This window comes from Mesocricetus auratus, unplaced genomic scaffold (assembly GCF_017639785.1).
Source record: "Mesocricetus auratus isolate SY011 unplaced genomic scaffold, BCM_Maur_2.0 Super-Scaffold_4256, whole genome shotgun sequence".
In the NCBI taxonomy this organism is placed as follows: domain Eukaryota; kingdom Metazoa; phylum Chordata; class Mammalia; order Rodentia; family Cricetidae; genus Mesocricetus; species Mesocricetus auratus.
In genome coordinates, this window is record NW_024429182.1 from 23,014,336 (window position 1) to 23,040,174 (window position 25,839).

The window sequence follows — 25,839 nt, forward strand, 5'->3', positions numbered from 1 at the left end:
CTTTTGATGTGACTCTCTAGGTTGGAAGAGTCGAGTACTTTCCACTTTCCACTCCCCAGTAGGCGACATCATAACGTGAACTTTGGTTTGGGCAGCACTTGCCATTTTTTGAAAGTTTGCCCAGTATCGGCCATCACAATTCTCTTAAGGCAGATGTTATTGTCCCGCTAACGGATGAGGGCTCTGGGTTGGAGATGCACTGGCTTTACAGCCTTCTCATATGAATAGTCTTTCTCTGAGACTCTGCTTCAACCAACACTCTGGCCCTACACCACTGGATGTTAAAGACACAAAATCAAACGACTGAACTAAATTTGACCTCCAAGTATTGCCCTAGAATGCTCCCAACTCTGCTTTTTAGAAAAAAAATCCATCTGTCTCCCATTTGGGAACCATTGAGACTGTGGAAGAAAGCTCTTGTATTCCCCTATGGTCACCCATGATTTCTTCTGGATTTGGCTGTTCCCTTACATTGCCCTCAGTATCCTTTATTGAGGGGTAATTCTGCTGAGTCCAAGTAGCAGAGACAGAGTTTATCAGATGATCAGTGGAGAGAGAAAGCAAAATGGCAATCTGCTTAGCACTTCCAAGTAGCACAAGGTCTTGTAACCATAAGAAACTCATTGAGTCACTTAAACTTTTCAGTGTTTTTAATAGCACCTACCACACTACTTGAGGTTAAGTGACATATTTACAGGTGATATTAAGTAAATCTGGTACATCATTTAAACAATATCATCTTTTACTCCAAATATGACAAAATATCTAATATGTAAGTTACAAACTTGCAAAAATGTGAAGATCAACTTATGATTCTTTCATTCAAATAGCATTGCTTTTGTAAGGATAAATTTTCTGATTTTTCCCATTTTTTGTTTAATATCTTAAAGTAATAGTAAAATGGAAATATGGCAGGTCCCATGTTATTCATAGTTTTCACTAATACAACTAATTCACAAACTAAAGGAAAAACTTCATCTTACCTAACTGACTAATAACTAATATTTATTTCCATAGCTTGTATGTTAAAGACCTGAAATCTAATGATGATGTTTATGTCTCAGCAAATACAGGAGAGACAGAAGTGGGCTTTGTCCCAACATTTGGACCTTGTTATTTGAACCTTTACGGAAGCCCCAGAGAGTACACGGGATTCCCGGACCCCTATGACGAGCTGAATACAGGGAAGGTTAGTTTCTCAACGAAGGCTGTGATTAACAGATACTGGTTAAAGGTATTCCTTCTTACAATAGTAATAAACATCTCATGTAGGGGCACTAACAGTCCCCATCCCTAACACAGATCTACCATTCAAATGACAAAGGAGAGAAGTCCTACACTTCTTAAGCTTTAGAATTAAAGGATAGAAAAGAATCCTGGAAGGCTGGGCCTGATAGTACACACCTTAAATCCCAGCACTAAGGAGGCAGAGGCAGGTGGATCTATGTGATCTTGATGCCAACCTGGTCTGTATAATGAGCTCTAGGCCAGCCAGATCTACACAGCAAGACTCTGTCTAGGAAAGAAAAGAAGCAGATTTTAATGACCAAGTAATCAAGTAGTGGGTAAGTGGCACGCCCATGTCTGTCTTCAACTCTACACTAGTGAGGAACATCAGCAGCCAGCGCTGGCCTCCTTCCGAGTGAGACCCTGCACTGCTTCATCCCGATGCATGTTCCAGGATTGGCAGACACACGGCTGTGGAGACACCAAGCTGTCCTCAAGCTTCATTTCACTGATGGGAAATTCTCTTTTGACTACTACAGAAGTCAGATGCCTTTTGATTATCCCCCAATGTTTAAAAAAAGGGGGGATTACAGATGGCCCTGGGAAGGGAACAGTGAAGACAGAGAGGAAATTGGAGCCTTTCATTTCTCCTCCAAGTGATTCCATGGGCAGCCACTGCTGATTATGGTGGGAGGAGCATCCACTCTTGACTTGTATTTTGGCATACCCAGAGCATCCTTTGTTTCCCGGCCACGCTGAGACTTGCCTGGTTGCCACATGACAATTTCTTTATTATGAGAAGAGAAGAACAACGAAGTTATAAATAAACATAAATGCAGAGCTGTTCTGATGAACTAAGATGGAAAAGACTTCAAGCCCATTCTCCTCGCCAGCCTGCTTGAGGAACTCCTTCCAGACACAGAGCATGGCTTCAAAACCTCTGGCCTTAGTCAAAATTAGACCCTTTTCTGCCCTAGCATCTCATGGCATCAGTTGGAATCCATCTGAAAGTAAATGGCTCTTCCTTCAGATATTAAAGGCTTAGATTAGTAGGAATTGCTAGCTGATTTACTTAGGACGTTAGGACCTTGGAGAAAGCACTGTGCTCGTGTGTTTATGTATGTATGTTTGAGTCTGATTTGATAGAGGTTTTCTGCTGTGGTTCCTGCCTATGGGGATAATCCTGTGTTCTTGACTTTCAGGGAGAAGGTGTAGCCTACAGAGGCAGGATCTTGGTTGAATTGACCACTTTCCTTGAAAAGAAACCACCAGAAAAGAAGCTTGAGCCTATTTCAAATGATGACCTTCTGGTTGTTGAGGTAAATGTCAATGTGTGGGATATAAGAGATTGGGGGCACTGAGAGTTATCTATGTGAAAGTTGTAGAAAGACCTGCTTCATAGTAAGTCCCTCCAAAATTCCTCTGATATATCCATGACAACCCTATGAAGATAATGAGGCTTGCTTCAGCCATTGAGATGTTAACAGGTGCATTAGCCTCTGGCATTCTGACAAAAATTACTGGACATAGACAGCTTCAGAGCAGAAGGACTCATTTTGTCCGTGGTTGTATAGTCCCGTGCAAACTGGACAGAACAGCATCAGGGAAGGAGTGTGTGACTGAGGGCTTCTTCATCGTGGACAGGCAGCAGAAAGGGGGAAAACACAACGAGGCCAGGATCTCACAGTCCCTGTGAACTATTCTCTCCGCCTCCCACTGCCACCAATTCCTGATTATGTCATCATGACATAAATTCAGCAAGGGATAATTCATTAGTTATATCCAAGGCCTCATGATCTATTGTCTCTGGAAACACAAAGAAATACCCAGAGGCATGACTAATCTCCTACGTTTGTTAATCCAATCAAGTTCTAAATCAAGACTGGCTACCACATATTCTACCGTACCTCGCTAGAACAGAGTGACAAACAGTCCCCTTGGGTGGAGAGGATGTGAGGAAGAGTCCCCTCCCCTAAATGGCGTAGGTACCAAAGTTACCCATCCCCACTCTCACAGGCAGCAGTAACACCTCAGGGCTCACAGTGATAAGGACATGCCTACTTCTGACCACCATTACAATGGCTCTAAGACCCTTCCTCCTTCAACAAGAGGTCTTCTAAGTTCTCCTTTGTGTTCCTGAGACTCTCAGGTCAATATTCTTGGGGCACACAGATCTCAACCGTGTGGGAGAGCAGCTGGCTCGCTGACACTCTTCTGTCCAGGGCCTCTCTCCTGGCTTGGCTTGCATTGCCCTGGGCCCACCAACTTCCTTAGGCTGCTGCACCCTCCTTTCTGAGAACTGGACAGGCCTTTCCCTCATTTTCCCAGGTTGCAGAAAAACTAAGCAGCAACCTTGCAGAAGGTGTCAGCTCTGAATCCAGTAAGCAGTGGATGGCTGACACGAAGCAGCTTTCTCAGAGACCACAGCTCAGGCAGCTTTTGTTAATCCTGAGACTGGCCAGAGAAAAACCAGTCTCACCACTTTGGGCCAAATTTAAAGCAAGCTTTTATTAAAATATTAAGTTGCTAACCAAGATGAAATTTGGTCAGGACCACTCCCTGGAACTTCCCAGCTGAGTGGGCCTTAGACACGCGTTGTCCGGGGCTTTTATGGACAAAGCTTATAGACCACTGTACTTTCCCATGAGGCTTTGTTGTTATTTTCAAAGAACTACAACTCCCAGAATCCCGAGAAGTTGCCTATTCCTTGGGCAGGTAGGGCTTACATGTTAACTTAGGGTATAACACCTTAACTCCCTTATTATCAGCCTTCCTGTGCATTTTCACCCTGCCTTCTTATGGATGAACCCAGTTGGTGCCTTGAACACTTCTGTATCTGAGCTTGCAGGTCCAGCTCTCGTGAGTTCTCAGCTGAGCCAGGATAGTTTCCTTCCTTGAAGTAAACTAATGCCTGACTTCTGTAAACTCTGCCCCCTTTAGCATAACTGACAGTGAGAACATCTACTCGTTGTCAAGAGACCCTTCCTTCTCCGCTACACACCATGGCCTTGTTCACTGGTTTGCCCTGGAACACTGCAGTCAGGCTAGTATCTGAAGCAGTACTGATGGACTTTTCTGTCAGATGTGTTTGGAACATCTGGAGCTCCCCTTGGGCTACACCAGTCCTTTCACTCCTTTAAGAGCAAAAGATCCATCTGCCTCTGTGCCCCCCACCCTGTTCTGCCTGAGGCTGCCTTTCTCTTCACCCCTCATTCATCCCTTATTTATCCCTCTTGGGAAGCAAGCCAAAGGACACAACTCTACACAGGAAAAGAAGTATTTCTCTCCCCCAGGTTAGCAAAGATCATACATAGCCTGGACAAGAAACTCTCTCTTGAAAGTTTATATTACCATATAGAATGATTCCATTTAGGTAATATAAACAGTAAAGAACCATAGTAGGCGTTTGCTTTTAAATGTAGTTAAGGACTCACCCACTAAAATTTCCAAAAGAAGGATAGATGATCTGCCTTGAATGTAAGGTCACACCTAATTCTAGAATCAGGAACTGATCCCAGCTCTTCTAAGATATCTTTTCTACATTAATGCGTCAAGTTTAGCATCCTTAGGGTGGATTTTTAAGCCAATCTCTTAAAGTAAATTTACAGGCTATTAAAATAAGTCATTAGGAGATAACTATTAAGAAATTTCTAGTCCTTCATCACTCTACCCCCAGATATAAAAATAATGTTCTCCAGTTAACACCATTTTTGGAAATTAGGTTTTGATGACCCCTGAGTCACCCCAGTCTCTTGATGTATAATATGGTATGGCTGTGCTGAGACTTTAAATCAAAGATCCTCAAAAGTGAGCATGTTCGTGCACCCTTGTATACCATAGGACATACTCACCAGGAGAGTGAGGCCCTGTGGTCTGTCAAGCCCAACACAGGTGCAGCAATTCTGCATCGAGATCTGAAAGTATCCCCCTACTCCTAACTTTCAGCTACTTTGTTAAAATTCCCATGGCAACCCCAAAATGTGGTGGAGCTTTTGTATTCTGAGGATGGCTATGATCTTGGGAACACAGTCCTTGTACGTTGGTATGGTCTGAATGTTTTTGTCACCCCAAAATTCATATGCTCAAACCTAACCTCCAAGGTGAAGGAGTTAGAGATTAAGGAATTTTGGTGGTGATTATATCATGAACACTCTAGCTTCAGGATGACACTAGTCACCTTATAAATGATGCCCTGGAGAGGTGTTTTCCTCCTATCATGTGAAAACATATTTAGAAAATGCCGTCTCTGAACACGAAAGTGGCCTTTCCCAGATACCTAATCTATTGGCTCTTCAGAACCATGAGAAATAGACATTCACCATTTATTAGTCATCAAGATGATGGTGTGGTATTTTGTTGTAGAAACCTGAATGGACTAAGATACAAACATACCAGTTGATTAGCAAAATGGATTAAAAGTTCCCAAATGCCTAGAGTGCAGAACTCATCCTGACTTTCCAGCCTAAATCCTGTAGAGCAAGCCCTTCTTATTCTCTTGAAGAGCCTCTTAGATTCCATAAGTCTATGCTGTGAGATAGACACAAGGCAAGCCCATTTTCTGCTGCTTTTTACTTGTTACAGAGACACAACTCAAAGACTTGTGTACCCCACTTCCTTCACTAGGGTCCCAGCTAGAGTCTTTTCATTCACTTCACAGCACTATCAACTCTATAGAGCCCGAAGATTTTCCACTACATATTGAGAACAAATTAAGAAAAAGGAAAAAGAGGGAGGGCAGGTGTGAACGTGGGACAGCTTCATGCTGTTTAGTGCACAATTGTGCAGGAGGATGGATAGCTACACATGTCCTGTGGGCCTCCAAGGAAATCTGAAGTGACTGCATGGGGCCATTAAGCCTGAGTAGTCACAGATTATAGCTGGAATGTAAATATATCATTTGGAATTAGGCTTATGAAGAAATACCACGATGGCATGACCTCATTATGATACCTCATGGGTTTTGATTTGTTTGTTGTTTTTGTTTTTTTTCTCTGTAATTAGAGTGCAATTTAAATCCAGGTTCCTTCTCTTCACTTTAAACAATCATAATGAGAGAAGGGTGAACAGAGCTGTGTCCTACCGAAAATAGTAATTAAACACCAGCAACCAAAGAGGCTTGTTTCATTCATTTGTTTAAAACTGAAGGCAAAAATGAAGAACAAAACAGGCAATGCATATTGCCCATTGCATATGTAAGTGATAAAAAAAGTCTTTTGTTAGCTGGGGCATAAAGCAGAGTTTGTGTTCTTTGTTCCAAATAATTAAATGCATATAGTGAAATAGCTAGTACCAGACATTTCATTAAAACCAGAATGTGAAAAACAACAACAGCTAACACACCAAGGCAAGAGAGGAGCTGAGCGTCTAATCCCACCCCACCATGGAGCAGTGGGAGCCACCCAGGAGTGAGGTGAGCGTCTCTGCCCAGTGAGTCTGGTTAGCTCAACCTAGAATATGATCCTGGTCATTGTCCCACCACATCGTGCATCTGGGTAGAGCTGGCAAGGCTGCAACAGAAAGGGAACTTGTTGTCAAAGAGTCAAGAATGCCCCACTCCCTAGAGCAGAACTGGCCTTGTTCCTGGAGGGCCTGGTGGGCAGATCTTACCAGGCAGGAGTTGCAGCAGGGTTCAGCCTGGTGTGTCCTTGGATGGCTCCAGGAAAATAGAAGATCAAGTGTTGCAAACACAGCATTGTTCTAGCACCTACTGCCTCCTGCCACCATTTTTTTCATTTCTGTTCCCAGGTCTGGGATCTGTTTTATATTTCTTGTTTTTTTATTAACGCATGCACAATTACTTGTCGTCTGGTTTTGTTGAAGCAACACGTCAGACAATACTTGCTACAGTAATGCCTTCAAAGTGGCTGGCAGTAAACACCCCAGAACCACATGTATTTTTTTTTTTTTTTGGTTTTTCGAGACAGGGTTTCTCTGTATTGTTTTGAAGGCTGTCCTGGAACTCACTCTGTAGACCAGACTGGCCTTGAACTCACAGTGATCCACCTGCCTCTGCCTCCTGAGTGCTGGGATTAAAGGCATGCGCCACCAACGCCCAGCACCACATGTATCTTAAGGGCAATCTTAATAAGGGTAACTAATTTTGCCATTTTCATCTATGTTATAGCATGTTGGGGCAACCATCTTGTCCCCCCTTCTTTCTTGGGAGTGATGTAATACTTCTTTTGTCAACACTAGTACAAAGTCTCAACAAGACGAATGTCTTTTTTAATGTTATAGTCAAAGTATGTCCATTTTCCAGCTGCTTACCTTAACTGAATAGGAGGAATTCCTTCCTCATCCTGGATCTTGACCTTTACATTTTCTGCAAGCTCAGAGGTTTCAGCCTCGTACTTCAAGGCCTTCCCCATAAGGGTCTTTATAAAGAAAATCTGTGTCTCAGTGGTATTTCCATCTTCGCTGGTGGATCATCTAGGCTCTGTTCCTGAACCACGTTGTCTGGTCTCCCTCCCCAGCCTCCTTGTGTATGACTAACATATTCCTCCAGCATTTTATGGGCTTGTATTCCCCCCAGGCACAACTGAGCTCCTTTGAGGTCTCCCAGTGGTCTGGACAGTATCAAGGGCTCAGTAAATGTTGCTCGAAGCAGCACGTACGGAGATTCTCCCATCATCCTCTCAGCCAGTTGTTGGCCCAAACAGGCCAAAGGTGGCAAGATGAGTAGTTTCCATGCCATGTCTCTTCTTTGTCACTGACCTTTAGTCCCCCATGCCTGCGGGTCTTCAGCCACTTTCAAGGACTATACCAGTATCCTACTTGACAAAGTCACCTCCTTCCTCAGATCTACTTTTGAAACGCCAGCCTAGGCCACCTCAACTACCTTGTGCTCCATCACCAAGACCAGGATACACTCAAGGCTCCATCATTAAAGACACATCCACCTGTTTCTAACAGATTATAATGTGCATTCTTTAGCTTTCCCTGACTGTAGGCAATTTCACCCCCAAGATTTGCTACAAGAGAGGTCCCAGAACCCAAACTGAGGTATCCAGTTTCTCCAAATAGTGTTTGTTTTCTCTTCCTCTCTCCACCTCTTTGTACTTTCAGGTCACAGGGGAAGTATGAAAGGATTGAGTACTGGCAGAACTCTTCGTTACCCTAATTTACAGCAGCTGTACTCTGGGGTAGATGAGCAGATGGTATCGATAATCCCCTGGGAGCTTGGATTTGCAAAGTGGTCCAAAGGGGACTCCTCCATCTCTAGCATTTGCTGACAATGCATGTCATTCTCTGGGCTAATTGTGGCGATTACAAGAAGCCCAAGCTTCTTTCAGAGGTCAGGTACTCCAGGGCGAAGAGCCTTGGGAGGCTTCTGTGGGCAACTGTGCAGGCATTGCGTGAGAACACTCAGGGCTTTCAAATGGAATCTTGGTTTGAATCAGCTTGTGCAGGACTAACTCAGCCAGATGCATGTATGCTCTTTCTTTGTCCTCTGCAGACCAGGGCTTACTTGATAATTACACTTTAGTAATAACCATTTTTTCTGGATCCCATATTGGGTTTCTGTTTGTTTGTTTGTTTGTTTTAATTGCTGTGACAAAATCAAATTTTAAAAAAGAGGAGTTGGGGGCTGGAGAAATGGCTCAGTGGTTAAGAGCACTGGCTACTCTTCCAGAAGACCCAGATTCAATTTCCAGGACCCACATGGCAGCTCACAACTGTCTGTAACTCCAGGACACTTGATATCCTCACACGGACAAATGTGCACATAAAACGAAAAGGGGGTTAATTTTGACTTACAGTTTGAGAATATAGTCCATCATGGTGAGGAAGGCATAGCAACAGGAGCTTGCGGTGGCTGGTCACACTGCACAAGCCGTCATACACAGAATGAGGTGACTGTCATGCTCGGTGTGCCTTTTTCTGTTTAATCAGCTCAGGACCCCAACCCATGGGAAGGTGCTTCCCACACTTAGGGTGGGTCATCCCACTCCATTCAGCCAGCCAAGTCTAGAAATTCCACGCCAGACATGCTGAGAGGTCTTCTCGGTGACCCTCAATCTCATTGAGTTGACAGCCAGTGGTGACCATCACAGGCCCTGACTCAGGCCCCAAATTAGGTTTCCTTAAAAGAAAAACACCAAAAAGTTCCCTTTTCTTAAATCATGCTTAGTACTTTATAAAGAAGTTATGATGTGCACAAAATTATGACTAGGACAAATAACTTCCTGCTTTTAAAGCCTTGGATAATTCAGACTTAAGCATCCAATTCTAGCATTCTTGCACCATGAATAACTGAAGTGCTTTAACAGGCTCCTGGTAAATAATGTCAGGGTCCCCAGCTCCTCTGCCACCAAGACACAGGCTAAGACAGGAAAGCTTTTAAGGCTAAGTTTCCCCAGATGATTGACCGTGAACCTCAAGCTGCAGCCAATGAATTAGAAAGAATTCTGCAAGAAATCAGAGCTCAGAGGAGTGTCTGACAAAGTCATCTTAGAGAACTCTGTTATATGATGTCAAAATCACCTTTCACCAAAATGATGACTCATGAGCTATCTCGGGGACTGTTCCCTTCTTTTTCTATCTCTGCAAGACTACCAGCTGATAGAAGTTCTCACAACAGCCAGGCATGGTGAGGCATGCCTATAATGCCAGCACCTAGAGACCGAGGCAGGAGGTTTGAGTCAGCCTAGACAGAGTGAGAGCTTGTCTCCAAAAAACAAATTCCTGAAACAGCCCTCCAAAAATTAAAAACATAACCTATTGAGTCTATCAGTTGTAGTTCTAAGTGCAGACAGACTCAAAGGGTTTGAAAGCAGGAACTCACATAGACACTTGCACACGTGTGTTTAGAGAGATGTTATTCACCAAAGTCAAAGGTGTGGGCATCCCTGGGTGACTGGATAAACAAATGAAGTGTTTTCATATAACAGGATAGTACTGGGTAAAAGGAGAAGTACTTTCTGACATGCTACATCATGGATGATCTAGAAGGCAGTATGCTAAGTGAATTATGACCAGCGGGGGATAGATGATAACTGCATGCCACACATTCAAGGAAGCTTACGGAGTAGTCGGATTCAGAGACAGAAAGACAATGGTGCTTCCAGCGCTGGAGGAAGAGAGACATGGGGGATTTTTATCTGATGAATGTAGAATGTCAGGTTGGCAACATGAAAAGAGTCCTGTGTCTGGATGGTTAGTGGCTGTAGCACAACAATATGCATTTGCCTGATGCTCTTGAGCCTGACACTTAAAGTGCTAAATTCTATTATATGTACTTTATCATGTTTCTTTAAAAGTATGGTGTATAGAAATGCGCCATCTGTATAGTGATGGATACACACATTTATGTTTCGTCAGAAAGACCATTGGCCGAGCAGTGGTGGCACATGCCTTTAGTCCCAGCACTCGGAAGGCAGAGACAGGTGGATCTCTGTGAGTTTGAGGCCAGCCTAGTCTACTGAGCGAGTTCCAGGACACTCTCCAAAACTACGAAGAAACCCTGTCTCAGGGGGAAAAAAAAGAAAAAGAAAAAGACCATTAATTTGGGTTTGAGGGCTAGAGAGCTGGCTCAGCATTTAAGATCATTTACTGCTCTTTCTGAGTGTTTGGTTCCCACTATACACATGAGGGCTTACAACTGCCTGTAGCTCCAGATTTAGGGTACCTAACACCCTCATATGACCCTTATGGCTCCTGCACAGACATGCCTCACATACTTACGCTCAGGTACTTGCATACACATACATAAACATTTTTAAAACAACAATTTAAATAAGGCAATAGATTCTGGGAGGAGTTGAGGGAAGGTGAATATTATAAAAATACACTGTATAAAAATCTCAACAAACTAATAGAACGATGATAAAAAATTAAGGCATGATCAATGACTAGCTATTAAGGAGATGTTTACTTGATTTTGATTAAATTAAGAAAAAAAGTTTCTAGATGCTGATAGGTGTAGAGCAATTCTGGTCACTGTGGTAGACAAAATGCCCGAAAAAAATCTTTCCCTTTAACATAATGTTTTCCTGAAGTGCTTCACTTAGTGATGGAAAACAAACGTCTCTTCAGGAGCACTTCAGACTGGAGCGACTGCTGTGAGAGCTCAGAATGAAAATATAATCAAGAAAGACATAAGAGTAATCATGTCTGATTATACTTAATAAAAGGTTTTTTTAAATGTTTTTGAAGCAGTTGTCTGGGTATCTCTGTAAATAGGTGGCCAAACTTTTGACTCATACAAGTCAGAACTCCCCTCTCCACACACACAAAATTAGTGATGCATTCAATTAAGTAAATAAAGCCATGGTATAGATAGAGAAGGAAAGGGTCGCCACTTAAGTTACTAGTGGAGAGAGAGAAGAGAGACTGGGGGTGGGAGAGAGAGAATATAATTTCACTTATTTTTAAATTGAAAATTCAAATATTGTTATTTCTGATTAGAAAATATACACTTCAGTGACTCAAAATAACAAACATGTATTAAGTTAGAAAATAAAGTTACCATTATCTTTCTGTCTTCTATGACAATATTAATGTTAGCAATTTGAATTATATTCTTCCAGACCCCCTTCTTGTGCATCAATATTGGAAATATATTTACTTAATTCATTTTAAATATATCATTTTGGAGCTGGGAATGTAGCTCCCTGGTGGAGTACTTGCCTACCATGTATAAGGTTCTGGGTTTAATCACCAGCAAAATTAAGTAATAAAATAAAATACTCCCATTTTCTATATTTGCACTAGGATTTACTTAAGTTGTTGTGGATTTTCATCCTATTATGACGTAATTTGGTTAAGAAGTGTCTTATAGACACTTTTATTGTTTACCCATCTTTCAGTCAGTTCCATGGTGATGATCTGAATACTCTCTGCCCACCGTGGGAGAAGCAGAAATGACGGATCTAAGAACATGCCCTCTGGCATTTAGTGCAGGACTAATTAACTGGGCTTAGGATTGCATTTGCTGGGAATCCACATATAAATACAGACAAATGTAATGATATTGAACCTCGTATTTACTCCTGTTTTATAGAAATACCAGCGAAGGAGGAAGTACAGCCTATCTGCCGTGTTCCATTCAGCCACCATGTTGCAAGATGTTGGTGAGGCCATTCAATTTGAAGTCAGCATTGGGAACTATGGCAACAAGTTTGATGCGACCTGTAAACCCTTGGCGTCAACAACTCAATACAGCCGTGCAGTATTTGATGGTAAGACTGGTGTTAAGTGTTCTCTCTTATGTATTCTTGCTTACAGTGGGTACATCCTGGGACAGGAAGCATAACTATACTTTCCCTCTGGTGGTCATTATGCCCAGCATCTCATTAGTTAGTGTAAGGGAGAAAGAATTGGAGTTTAGGAACCCACAAGAGTGGCTACTACACTTGGGAGCCAGTGAGATGGTTCACTGGGTGAAGGAGATTGCCACCAATCCAGAAAACCTGAGTTCAGGTCTCAGGTGGAAAGAGAAAACTATTTCCTACAGGTTGTCCTATGGTCGCCCCATTGCATGGGCATGCTGGCACACAGGCAGGGAAGGGGTGGGGATGGCCAGACCCAGATCCCATTTCCCAGGAACTGAATCCCAGGTTCCTGATCCTATGCCCAGGACAGGCACCAGATCTCATAAAAATTCCAAGGTGGTGACCCCACTAAACACTCATTCCCTAAAGCAGCTGCGCCCCACCCAGCCCAAATCTCCCCTAGATGCAGTAGTTGACAAGGGCTATACTCTGGCTCCGATGCTGGGAAAGCCAGACTTCTGGTCCTCACTGTTACTCAGTCCCATCACCTAGGTCTCTTTTAAAAGATTCTGCTTTTCTAAGTATGTTTATGTGTATGGGTCTGTGCACATAAACAGTCCAACAATATTGCTATATTTTTACCTACATTTTTGAACAAGACAATTAAAAACATAAAATAGCCTTAAAATGTCAAGTACCTAACCTTAATTACAGGAAACTTCTGAGTAATGCCAACCCTATGCAGGCAGCCGAGGTTCACAAAGAACAGGGTATGGGGTGGGGTGGTTGCTCCTCTTCCAGCAAAACAATAATTTAAAAGAACAGTTCTCATGGAGAAACAGTGACTCTAGCCTCCAGTGTGCTCTACGCCCGTTACAATATATATGACATAACCATCTTGGATGTTCAGCTGTGTGATCCTGGGATTATTGTCCTCAATTTGCTGGTTATTTTAGGGAGATTTACGAAGCAGATGAATGAACCACCTATTTCTCTGTTGCACCTGAATAAAACAGATGAATCAAAATAATGCCAGGGTGTGGTTCCATAGTAAAGAACTGTCCTAGCTTGTGTGAAGCCTTGGGTTTAATCTCCAACACCCAAAACAACATACAAACCCTGGCCAAGACCCTTCCCTCAAGCATGTAGATTAATAAGTAGCTCTGTCAGCACGTCTATTTAGTAAATTTGTTGTGCACTGTAAGTGTCCAGTGTTCACTGACTTCTGACTTTCCATACCAGGGAACTACTATTACTACCTACCTTGGGCCCACACAAAGCCGGTGGTCACTCTGACTTCCTATTGGGAGGACATTAGTCATCGCCTGGATGCAGTGAACACTCTCCTAGTCATGGCAGAACGGCTGGTGAGTTATCTGTCCTGCATTTTCTTTTACCCAACAGGAAGCTAAGCACCAGTTAGTATGCAAGCTTGACAGTTGTAGCACAAGATCTTAAAATACAATGGTCGACAAGGTAAGAGCAATTTCTGACTAAGAGCTGAGGAGAATGGTCTGGAGATAGCAGAAGTTCATTGGTACCAGGACACAGGCTCTCTCTGTGGTTGTTGTACTTGTTACTAAGGAATTGCCTCAGTCTATCCTATAGTGACAGCTCACCCCAACATCTACCCTCCAGCCTACAGGGAGGGAAAAAAAGTAAGGAAAAGATGACAAGGACCTCTCACTAGGGGAAAAACTCAGAAGTCATACGCTTGATTTCTGCTCACTTTCCATTGGCCAGAATCCAGTAATATGTCTAACCACAAGGAAGTTCAGTCGTAGGCTTGTGTGAGCACGTGCCAGGATAAAAGTTTTCTTCCTGAGAAAGACAGGAGAATGCAAAAGGCTGGAGGACAGAGGAAAGGGAGTTCATGGTGTCACCATGATTTGCATACAAAGAGTGCTTTGTTCCAATAAGCTATGTGTAACCTGTAGGACTGGGGTTTTTTTCTTTAAAATTTATTTATTTATTATATATACAGTGTTATCCTTGCATGTATGTCTGCAAGCCAGAAGAGGGCACCAGATCTCATTACAGATGAGTTGTGAGCCACCATGTGGTTACTGGGAATTGAACTCAGGACCTCTGGAAGAGCAGCCAGTGCTCTTAACCTTTGAGCCATCTCTCCAGCCCAAGGACTATTATCACAGTAATAATTTCTGCCATGGGAAGAACCAGGCCAGGCATTCTCTGCTCTTGCCTCAAGCTGGAGGAACGATCCTTCTTTGAAGATTGGGAGAGGGGGGGTCTCTCTGGTGGAACTGTGTAAGAATGGTATCTGTACGATTACCTTCTTGACACTGGTCTACTACAATAGTGAGGAGAGAGAAAAAGGTGGCACATGTGAGACATGTTTACTCAATTTAAATACACTAAGTTAATTCTGCTAGGTATGGGTAAAATCCATCCAGCATTAGTGTTTTTGTTTCAATATTATGCTAATTTAGATTGTAGGATAAAAACGGAAAAGGAGTGTTTGGAGATAATCAATATATGCCATATGTATGGAAATATCACACTAATCTCATTAATATGTGATCGAAATATCTTAATAACAAAATAATTTTAGTTTATATTACCATTATATTTACAAGGGCTGGACCAAGATATATGAGAAAATACCTGATCAAAGACTCCATAGCAAAGTAAAATACTGCTTTTTGTTATAAAAGCAGTGTGAGTCCTCTTTCTGCCATCTTTCTACGCCACCAGCATGGTGCGTGTGAATGCCCTGGCTGATGCTCTCAAGAGTAGCAACAACACTGAGAAAGAGAGGCGAGGGTCGGGTTCGTATAGGTTCCTAGGTCGCAGTCTGGTTTCTGTCTGTGGTGGGAAAACACATTTACACTGGGACATTTGAGCTCATTGATAAATGTAGAGCTGGGAAGATTGTCCTGAGTCTCACAGGCAGTAAGAGATCCCAAGTGTGGGGCCATCAGTCTCAGATTTAACATGCAGCTCAAAGATCTCGTCCGAAGCAGAATAATTTGTCCCCATCCCATCACTTTGGTTTCATTTTGCTGACAACCCCAGAGAGTGTCAGAGACCATGGAAAAGCATACATACGTATAAATAAAAACGCCTCCGTAGGGGGAGGGGGCGCTAATTGAACTTCAGTATAAAATTGAGGGGACTAGATAGAAAGTGCTGTGACTGAGAGTGCTTTCTACTCTAATGAAGGACCCAGCACTCACATGGCAGCTCACAACCACCTGTAACTCCCATTCCAAGGGTTCTGATGCCTTCTCCTGACATCCAAGGGTACCTGGTACATGTGTGGTGCACAGACACGCACACAGACAAAACACATAAGCACATAAAGCAATACAATATAAAAAATAAAAACAATAAAGTTGAAATAGAAATGTGGCATTCTTATTAGTTTCCAACTCCCTTGAGGAAGGGAGTTGGTAGAGAATTGGTCCTATCTTTCTTCTAATGATGTTTAGGATGTTCTTCAGGTTTTTTCTTGCCCTGATTCTTACCACCTCTCTCCCCTGACCAAGCTGTCTGCGCTCCAGGCTAATCTTGACAAAGATAGTGGCTTTTCTGTGACCAGGACTTTGGCTAGGCATAGAGGGCACTCCCTTCCTCTCTGTTGACAGCTGTTCAGCACTAATGTGTCCTGAGCTTATCTTGTACTTTCTCCTCCCCAGCCCTGAAAGAGCTGTTCTTCTCAACTGCTTTAGTTACTTTAATGAGAAGTGGCATTTTAAAAACCTGGGCACTACTGTGCTCACAGCTACTGGTATATTGTTGCTTATAGGCTTTGTCAGCCAAGAAACTCAAGCTCACACACATATACAGGTGCACACATACACATAGATACATGTATATTTACTTCTGTATCTATTAAAATATCGAAGGCCAGAATAGTGCCCCTAATTTTAATATTCTACCAAGGACTTAGTCTATCTTTCCTACAGTGAGACTCCAGTTTCTGCCATCCTAAATATAATCACTCATTTGTCCAAACTTGAACTCCATACATCAGCCATTGTGAACAGCCTACTGATTCAAATTTAAGACAGTTTGGATTGCCTTTGTTTTGTAACCCAGGAGAAATAGTCAAAATGCTATTTTTCAATTATTCACCTAAAATATAACTAAGTCCATACTGTTTCAATCATATCCTTTCTAGGTTCCCTCACCTACTCCTGATTTTGCTTTCTGTTTATTTTTGACTACATAAAATATTCACATGGTTTCAAAGGTCAAGATATATGATAAGGTTTTTCTATTGTTTAAACTTATTAGTGTTCATTTCATTCTGAAGAAAAGTAAATAGCACAAAGCTATAACAAATATTACTAAGTAAGAAACAAAGCCTCTGACTTTTCTGTAATTATATTCTTTTTATGCCCCTACCCCACTCTCTATCCTACCTTTGAAAGAATGCTTTCTTGGGTATGACAGCAGAGTTACCAGCTGTCTTTCCTCTTTCTTAATTCTTCAGCAATCGAACATAGAGGCTGTAAAATCAGGACTCCAAGGCAAAATTCCTGCAAACCAGTTGGCGGAGCTGTGGCTGAAGTTGATAGATGAAGTTATAGAAGACACGAGGTACAGTGATCTTTCTATCTCCACATCCCCAGTCATGCCCTCATCCCTGCATTCTAAGACTGTGTGTGCTTCTAGACTCTTCTCAAGTATTTCTCTGAGAAATGCATTTGAACATTGTCTTGAACATTGTCTTGGGCTTCTTGAAATTCTATCACTCTCCATGGGGAATTTCTGAATCACCCGGAAAAGCCTCATTCTCTGGTTTGTTGCCAAGTCTAAAGTAGCCCAGGGAGGCCCAAGTTGGTCTCCAGGAAGCTGGTCTCAGAATCCTGAGGCAAAGCATGGGGGATGGAGGGAAGAGTAAGGTAGCAAGCCTGAGCCATTCTTCTGAAGGGCTCCTGACTTCCACAGGGAGATAGGAACATGGATCCCACCACTCAGAGTAGTGTTCTAATTCATGGTTTTAGAAATAGCTTGCTTTTCTTTCTTTTTTACTGAGTGTCTCAAGCATTTCACCCCCTTTAGCAGCAGCACTTAGACTAAAATAGGAGCAGCAGAGATAGATAGAGTGGCCCCTAACAAGGATGACATGCAAGTTCATGTAGCATTATATGTTAAAACAACACACACACACACACACACACCCCAAGCTGGGTTTGACAAAAACCAGTACATAGACATAGCCAGAGAACATTTCATTGCTGTGACTCGGATCTTTTGGCATTTAGAAATCAAAGGGGAAAGTGATTCATCCCAAACTCATTTTAAATATTGCCTAATAAATCTGTGGACAGAGAAGGTCGAAAAGAGAAGCACATTGAGTAAGTGCTTGCTCAGAGGAACCAGACATTCCCCCTCTAGGGTAAGGAAGGCCCTTAGTTACCCTGTCTTCTTGTGCCTTCTAGTGGTTTAGTCAGGTCACTGGAGTCGTTGAAGTCGAGCACCACTGGCTTTGTGAGTACTCACAGCTCACACTGAGAGACTGAGGGGTACAGATAAGAAAACAGAGAGGCCCCAGTGACGCAGCGATGCTGAGAATGACTTACCGTCTTAGCCCTGCTGCTCCTTGTACCGTCAGCATCTCACGCTCTAAAGGCCCAAATGTGTATTTTTGCTTTACGTGGCCACTGCATGATCTTAACCCTTTACTCACATGCTACCACAGCTGTTAATGAAATAAAACCAAAACGTGACTTTCCTATGGAACATGCCTGTGAACTGTAGGATTTGCTGAAGAAAGCACGGCCATATCTTACTGTGCTAAAGCTACAAGCTGTCTTCAAAGAAGAGAGCTGAGGGGTCTCTTAAATGTTGCAGAACAGGCAATTCCATGTTTAAGGGAAACCATGCTAGAAAGCCATCCTCCATTTAAGGAGTTGGGTGAAATGCCAATGAGTGCAAAGTCTAGTGGGGACGGTATGAGTCTAATTTCCTGTACTAGTGACAGTCTTGCCCCGTGGTCTCACTACTGCCACAGCGAGAGGGAAGCACAGAGGTCAGGGGCTAATCTGAGTCCCTCACTCAACCATCCCTCTTTCTCTTGTGCGGTCCCTCCACCGGGTCTTAGGTGGAAATTGTCATATACCAGCAGCCCTTTCTATTTTCTGGAACTCTTTGAGAACCTTCTGTGATGAGGGCAGTGGAAAAGATGGTGGTGGTGGGAATGTTATTTGAACTCTACTGCTGTGAAGTTTTTATTCTCTTTTCTGTTCTGCCAGTGCCACAAAGATGTCCTCAACTGTAGCTTAAACCAAGTAGTGCCTGTAGAATCAGTGCTGACATTTCAGTCTTCATGAAATACCTGCAGACATACATTAAACATGTGTGCAAACATAAGAGAACTAGTTTTGACGCCTAGAATGTCATTCTTAAGTTCTCTTTCTTTTCTTTCCCTTTCTTTTAGATACACCTTGCCTGTCACAGAAGGAAAAGCCAATGTCACAATTCTGGATACTCAGATCCGAAAGCTGCGGTCCAGGTTTCTCTCCCAGATCCACGAGGCAGCTATGAAGATGAGATCTGAAGCCACGGATGTGAAGTCCACCTTGTTGGAAATCGAGGACTGGCTTGATAAATTAATGCAACTTACTGAAGAGGTAGACCTTGGAATTACACTAATGTCGTCTGCTTCTAGAAGGATTCTGTGGATAACACCAAGCGTGGGGTGGTGGATGGAGCATCTGGCATGATGTTTGAGACTGTGGATGGATCTGGTCAATGATAAAAAACAATAATGATGATTATAAATGGAGACAGCACAGTGCAGTGAGCACAGTAGTTGCTAGATAAGGTCAGGTGTCTCTCACCCCTGTGACTGAAGAACAAGTGTAAGCAGACTCCTCCAGTCCTCTCAGTGTCTAGGGGTAGTGTCTTAGCTCCTTCTCTGCTGCTGTAACAGAGCTGAGCATGCTGTAGAGAACAGAGGCTTATTTCCTACAATTCTAGGGGCAGGGGAATTGAAGACCGAGAGATCTGACTCTGACAAAGACTTTTTTGTTGTGCTGTTTCACTGCAGAGGACTAGAGTGAGAGCCAGCGAGCAAGCAAGCTCAGAACCGAGTTTACCCTCGTACTAGGTCTATTCTTACGATAACTAACCCACTCCTGCAATAGTGGCACTAATCTGTGCTTGATGATAAAGCACTCACAACCTACTCTTCTCTCACTAGGCCGACCAACACTTGAATAAAGCTTTGGACATAGAACCCTAAGGAACACATTCAAACTTTGGCCACAGATGGCAACTTGCCGCTTTTTCAGTCTGCCGATGGTTTTCTTCAAATGATGCTTAGAGATGAGGGGGTGTTTTCTAAAATGCCTTTCAGACCAGAGTGGGCTGCAACTCTTCACTTGCCCCCTGTGTGCCACCCCACCACCATCCACAGCTCATTTCTTGCCCTGCATAACTACTGTATGACCACAGAAGATGTGTATCTATCTCCAGACTTTGAGACACAATCTGGACCATAGCCCCAAATATCTAGCCTGCTATTTCTCCAGTCTTTCTACATATAAACTCATGTGTTTTGCTTCCTTTTCTATCCAACCCACTGCCCAGCCTCAGAACAGTATGCCCGACATTATCATCTGGATGATCCGTGGAGAGAAAAGACTGGCTTATGCACGAATTCCTGCCCATCAAGTCTTATACTCCACCAGTGGTGGGAACGCATCTGGAAAATATTGTGGGAAGACCCAGACCATCCTTCTGAAGGTACATCTTCATTGAGAAAGGAAAAAATGTGCAAATTCTGTTCTGAAGGAAGGGTTGCTCTGTCATAGTCTATCTGTTACATAGCTAAGGTGTTTAAGATCCATTCTAACCTGTTCTGGTCTCTTCTTCTGGGCTCATAATTTTCAGAGAGTGACATGAGGGCAGATGGCATTCGACCACAGACACCTCTCTAGATGTCTCTGACATTAAGTGTAGCATGACATTGTTGTTTGCTTCCTGACATGAATTTTCCACTCTTAATGTCTCATGCAAGCAATACATTTCTTCCACTGACACTAGTAACTGTTTGGGGGAGCAGGGTGGGGAAGCCAGTCATGGAATCAAGTTTCTCTAGAACACACAGAATGAATACATATTAAAAGGGGAATAATCAGATTGGCTTATGTGATAGTGTCTGGGTAGCTCAACCAGAAAGGCCAAGAACTTGGTGACTGATGGGTTCATGAGGCTGGATGTCTTAGCAGTCTCAGTCCGGCACTGAGCTCTCAGGAGATTCCTGAGGAGCCACTGGTCTTCAGTTTCTGTGGGGACACCAGACCTTGAGCAGAAACCCACTTCCCCTTCGGCCTGGGAGCAGGCATCTATGTAATGTTTACTGAAAACAATTCAGTGCTTTAAAGCTTGATAGGGCTCAGATAAGGGCTGGCTCACTGAAATACCATGCCTTCCACACCTCCTATGGCTAGATGCCTCTTCCTGCCCCCTGTGGTGTCTCCCCGATTCTGGAGATTAAACCACCAGCCAGGAGGGTGAGAAGTGGAAAGAATGGTATGTAAATGGATGGCAAAAGTCCTTAAAAAGGGAAGCTCCCTTTTCTTAGGGAGACTTCTCCAGAGATTTCGCCAGAGACTTCTCCAGAGATTTCGCCAGAGACTTCTCCTGAGATTTCTTCTGAGAGCTCTCCTAAGCTGACTTGGGAAGATAAAGTTTTCTTAAAGCAACCGACCGGTCTCTGTGTCATCTATCCCGACCACCTCGCTACATTCTCGGATGCAGGCCGCACAGCAGGTGCGACAAGTTTCCATTGGAAGCTGGAAGCCGAGTCCTAATATTAGGGAAAGAACGCAGCAGTGGCAGCAACAAAGTTGATGAGTTTGCCAGAGAAAGTGAAGGCCAGCAGGCAAAAAGCAAAACCTTTCTTCTGTCTCCTTCATCTGGGCTGCCACCAGCAACTGCCACTCACACTTAAGTGCTTTTGCCAGGTTGTGCAAGCATCTAATATTCTGCATATGCTCTGCAAGCTTCCCATGACCCATAACCCCCCCCCACTCTCCCCCATGAAGAGCTTCTTCAGGTATGTCTGAGGCTGCATCTAAGAACTCAACATAGCTCCCATTGGCATGCTTTGACACCCTATCCCGCCTACCCCAAAAGCGGTTTCTTGGATTTAAGAAAGGAATAACAAGTTTTAAATATAGAAAAGGCTGAGTCAAGGTAGTGTACTCTCTGAAACAAGGAGCTGTCTACCAACTTTAATAAGTGTTCACGTTACTTTTAGTAGTGCTGGAGGGGCCATCATCTTTCTGATGTCTTCTGCAGAATGAATCGGACTTAAAATAGGGCCTCAATTAAAATCACCATCAGCAATAGTGGAAGCAAACTGATTAATAACAAAGTTTCAAGGGAAGCCAGAGAGGCCAGGGGGTGTGTTCTAAGTTAGGTTTAGAATCCAGTGGATAAGCAGAAACAAATGCTTTTTTTTTTTTTTTTGGTTTTTTTGGAGGCTGTCCTGGAACTAGCTCTTCTAGACCAGGCTGGCCTCGAACTCACAGAGATCTGCCTGCCTGTGCCGCCCAGTGCTGGATTAAAGGCATGTGCCACCACCGCCCAGCTGAAACAAATGCTTTAAAAAACTCTATATATTTGTTGACCTTGTTAATCCTCACTATCTAGCTTGAGAAGTCTTTTACTTAAGTGGGATTTAGTTTTTAAGTCTCGGTGTTTCTTTGTAACATTAAAAACATTATTGAAGACTACTAAAGGATTTTGTTTATATAGCTTGTATCCCTAGGATTTGTTGTAATAGAAATTAAAATAGAAAAACAAACACAGGACACAGGAGACTTTGTTTCAACACACACACACATACACACACCTACCTATCTCTAGGTCAATTCATAACAGAACCTTTTGCCAAGTTAATGGTCATGTGCTAATGTGTGTGGTGACCTGTGAGAACTTCCTCATTTATCATACCAAATACTAAGAAACCAGGCACTCATGGGTGGGGATTTAACAAAACTGGTAATCAATACTGGGTTTTTTAAAATCCGTTTAAATTTTTTTAGTTCTTCGTTTTTTTTTTTTTTAAGTCGAAGGAATTCTTCAGTGGGACTGGCATTTCATCTTCTGTACTTGAGAGTTGAGTGCTGTTCATACTGATGGGTACAGTGGTATGTCACTGCCCCATTTGTGCAAATGTCAACCAAACAAGACAAATATCATGTTGATGCTATTAGGAAGAGTGTTCTGCCCTTGTAGACCTCCTGAAGTGGTCTCTTTGATTGATTGACTGATTGACTGAATGAGAGACAGTTTATCAATGAAGAAAAAGATGCTCTTGAGAATGGAAGTGAGGCAGAGATCTGGGAAAGACCAGGCCCTCTGGCAGCTGCATGCAACTTCGGGACTTACTGCTTTGGTTCCTGTTTTAGTCTTTGCTGTAGGGTCATGTGTCAGTTTTAACCAAAGCAAATACAAACTCAGTCTGGTGGGATCAATGAGTAGAAGCTGAGCATGCTTTGGGCTTTAGCATGATGTCACAGTTTATGTGGTGTCTGACCCATGTCACCTATGATGTCATTGTTCATCCACAGTATCCACAAGAAAAAACCAATGGGCCCAAAGTGCCTGTGGAGTTGCGAGTGAATATCTGGCTGGGTTTAAGCGCTGTGGAGAAGAAGTTCAATAGCTTTGCTGAAGGCTCCTTCACCGTCTTCGCTGAAATGGTATCTTTAATGACAGCCCTGTCTTCTCTCTGGTAGGGCAGAACTCCCTCTTTTTCCCTATGTGTAGCTGTTAAAGAATCTTAGCCTAACAGATGAGAAGACCCTCCTGAGGGTTATTGACAGTGGAACACTCCAGAGTGACCACCTCCTTTGTGTGATAACTCAAAGAGGTGACCTCCAGCCAGTGACCTTGAAGATGCATGTTCTTCCCAACTTATGGCCCTAGAACCAGTAGCAGTTTGTTGAATGGATGCTGACATAGGCACACTAACTAGGATACACATACATGCGCACATGTTTCTGGGTATCTTTGAAGTACTTCACGTGTGCCTGTTCATGAACACCTCCTACTGCCCCACCTACTGCTTCTGTCCCAAGGCCACACCCCCAAAGCCACTGAAGGCCACCACTTCCACTCCTAGTGAAGCTCTGTCATCCATGACGAGGTCTGTGCTTGGATTGTGTTAGCATCATGTTGGCTTCCAAGCAGAGACAACAAGAAAACCTTGTTCCTCTGTTCTGCACCCTCACACATGCATCCTGGTTTCACGGGTCCTTGTCATACCCACCTCAGTATACCTCCTCCCCAGGCTCAAACCAACGCCTGAGACTATACTATTGTGCCCTTGCTCCAACGCCATCAGTGACATACTCACATTTATGGCCTCCCTCTGCAGGCAAAAACTTACCTGTGCCTTGGGCAACTCATCTTCTCTATAATATCAACATCAGGGGGCTGGAGAGATGGTTCAGTAGTTAAGATCACCAGCTGTTCTTCCAGAGGACCTGGGTTCAATTCCCGGTATCCACATAGCAGTTCACAACTGTCTGTAGCTCCAGTTCCAGGGTATCCAACACCATTATACAGATGTTCATGCTGGCAAAACACCATTGCACATGAAATTAAAAAAAATCATTTAAAAAGAAAAGGTCAATATCAGATAGACATACGAGTTTGAGACCAAACAAAGATACCCACAACCCTCAGAAGCCTCACCCTTTATCATGGTTGAGAGCATGAAGGTCAGATCATCATGGATTTATAAATGCTAATTTAGAAGGGAAAGGCTAGCATGGAGCGATGGCTTAGTGGATACAGGCGTTTGAAGATGAGGCTGACAACCTTAGATTAAACCCTGGGACCAACATGGTCAAAGGAGAGAACCAACTACCAAAAATTGTCCTTTGATCTCTAGATGCATATCAGGGCTTACACACACACACACACACACACACACACACACACACACGTAATAAATGTTCTTAACTTAAAAATGTGAACACTGTAAACTAATGTCAGCCATTGCCACCAAACTTGCTTTCCAGAAAGTTCTTCTACCTGCCATGTCCCAGGAGAGGCTCAGAACCCTTAAAGCCCCATAAGGAACTCATGATTCTGGTGTGTTCTCCGTGTACTTCCTGGGAAAGAACACCATCTGTTAATTATTCCTGTGGCGAAATATGTCCAACTCTAAGCAACAAACTTGCAAGCAAACTTTGCGAAATCCACCCATTCACAAGTTGAGGATTGTTGTGGATGTTTCACTGACATCCTCCTGTTTAGTGTCGTTCAAATAATGGACACAATCCTCATGATGCATCACGGTTCACAGAACACACACAACCATTTGCGCACATGGACTCTAGAATAAGTGTAAGAAATGTGTTGTGCTCATTTGCAGATGAGCACATTGAATCTCAGTAGGAGCAACTTGTCCAAAGCTGCCTGAGCACTGGCAGGCCTGAGTTTACAGTCATATTTTGGGGGTGTACTCCATTTTTGCTTTCTGTCATTATCTGGCCTCAAATCTGGGCAGAGTTAGATTTCACGGCGGGCTTGCTTTCTGTGTCTCTGATAGTATTTCTCCAATTGTGTCTGTTTTGAACAGTATGAAAACCAAGCTCTCATGTTTGGGAAATGGGGCACATCTGGACTGGTGGGACGTCATAAATTCTCTGATGTCACAGGAAAAATAAAACTCAAAAAGGAATTCTTTCTGCCTCCCAAAGGCTGGGAGTGGGAAGGAGACTGGATAGTTGACCCCGAAAGAAGGTTAGTATTTGACTTCCTATGTCACTGATTTTGTTTAGGGTGTGTGTGTGTGTGTGTGTGTGTGTGTGTGTGTGTGTGTGTGTGTGCACGCATGCGTGTCCAGGTGTTTACTTGCCATAGCACACATGTGGACAGCAGAAGACATCTTTTTAAGAGGAAGTTCTTAACTTCCACTTTGTTGAGCCAAGATCTTTTGTTTCTATTCTCATGCTGTGTCCAGGCTGGCTGGCACACAACTTCTGGATGATTCTCCTGTCTATGTCTTCCAACTCACCTTGGGAATGCTGGGGTTATTGATGTTCACCTCCCCATGCAACTTTGCCTGTGGGCTCTTAGGATCCAGCTCATGCCATCAGGCCTGAGTGCTGACTGGAGCTTTTACCCATGGAACCGTCTCCCCAGCCCCTCCATCACCATTCTTATTAACATTAATTTTACCCACTGAATAGGACTAGGTCCACAGAAATTTATAGGAAGTTGGAATGTACCATCAGTCCTAAGAGGCACCTAGGGGAATGTAGGGTACAGGTTTGTGAACCCAGGTACTCAAGGGCTAAAGCAGGAGGATTGCACGTTCAAGGTCTGCCTAGAGTGCAAACCAACTCCAAGTCCAGAAACTTACAGGACCCAGTCTCGAACTATAAAGTAAAACTCAGGG

The 25,839-nt window shown here is 43.3% G+C and overlaps 1 protein-coding gene across 5 annotated transcripts in view; it reads left to right on the forward strand.

Annotated features, from left to right (window-relative positions):
• Myof (myoferlin) overlaps positions 1-25,839 on the forward strand; it is a 144,123-nt gene that overhangs the window by 67,526 nt on the left and 50,758 nt on the right. For all 5 annotated transcript variants that reach the window (XM_021224782.2, XM_021224763.2, XM_021224769.2 and 2 more), the window contains 9 exons: positions 1,065-1,189; positions 2,430-2,546; positions 12,230-12,407; positions 13,683-13,807; positions 16,900-17,006; positions 18,850-19,042; positions 20,004-20,159; positions 22,997-23,128; positions 25,018-25,181. In XM_021224782.2, coding sequence (XP_021080441.1) covers positions 1,065-1,189; positions 2,430-2,546; positions 12,230-12,407; positions 13,683-13,807; positions 16,900-17,006; positions 18,850-19,042; positions 20,004-20,159; positions 22,997-23,128; positions 25,018-25,181 — 1,297 coding nt within the window. The remainder of the gene's footprint in view (positions 1-1,064; positions 1,190-2,429; positions 2,547-12,229; positions 12,408-13,682; positions 13,808-16,899; positions 17,007-18,849; positions 19,043-20,003; positions 20,160-22,996; positions 23,129-25,017; positions 25,182-25,839) is intronic.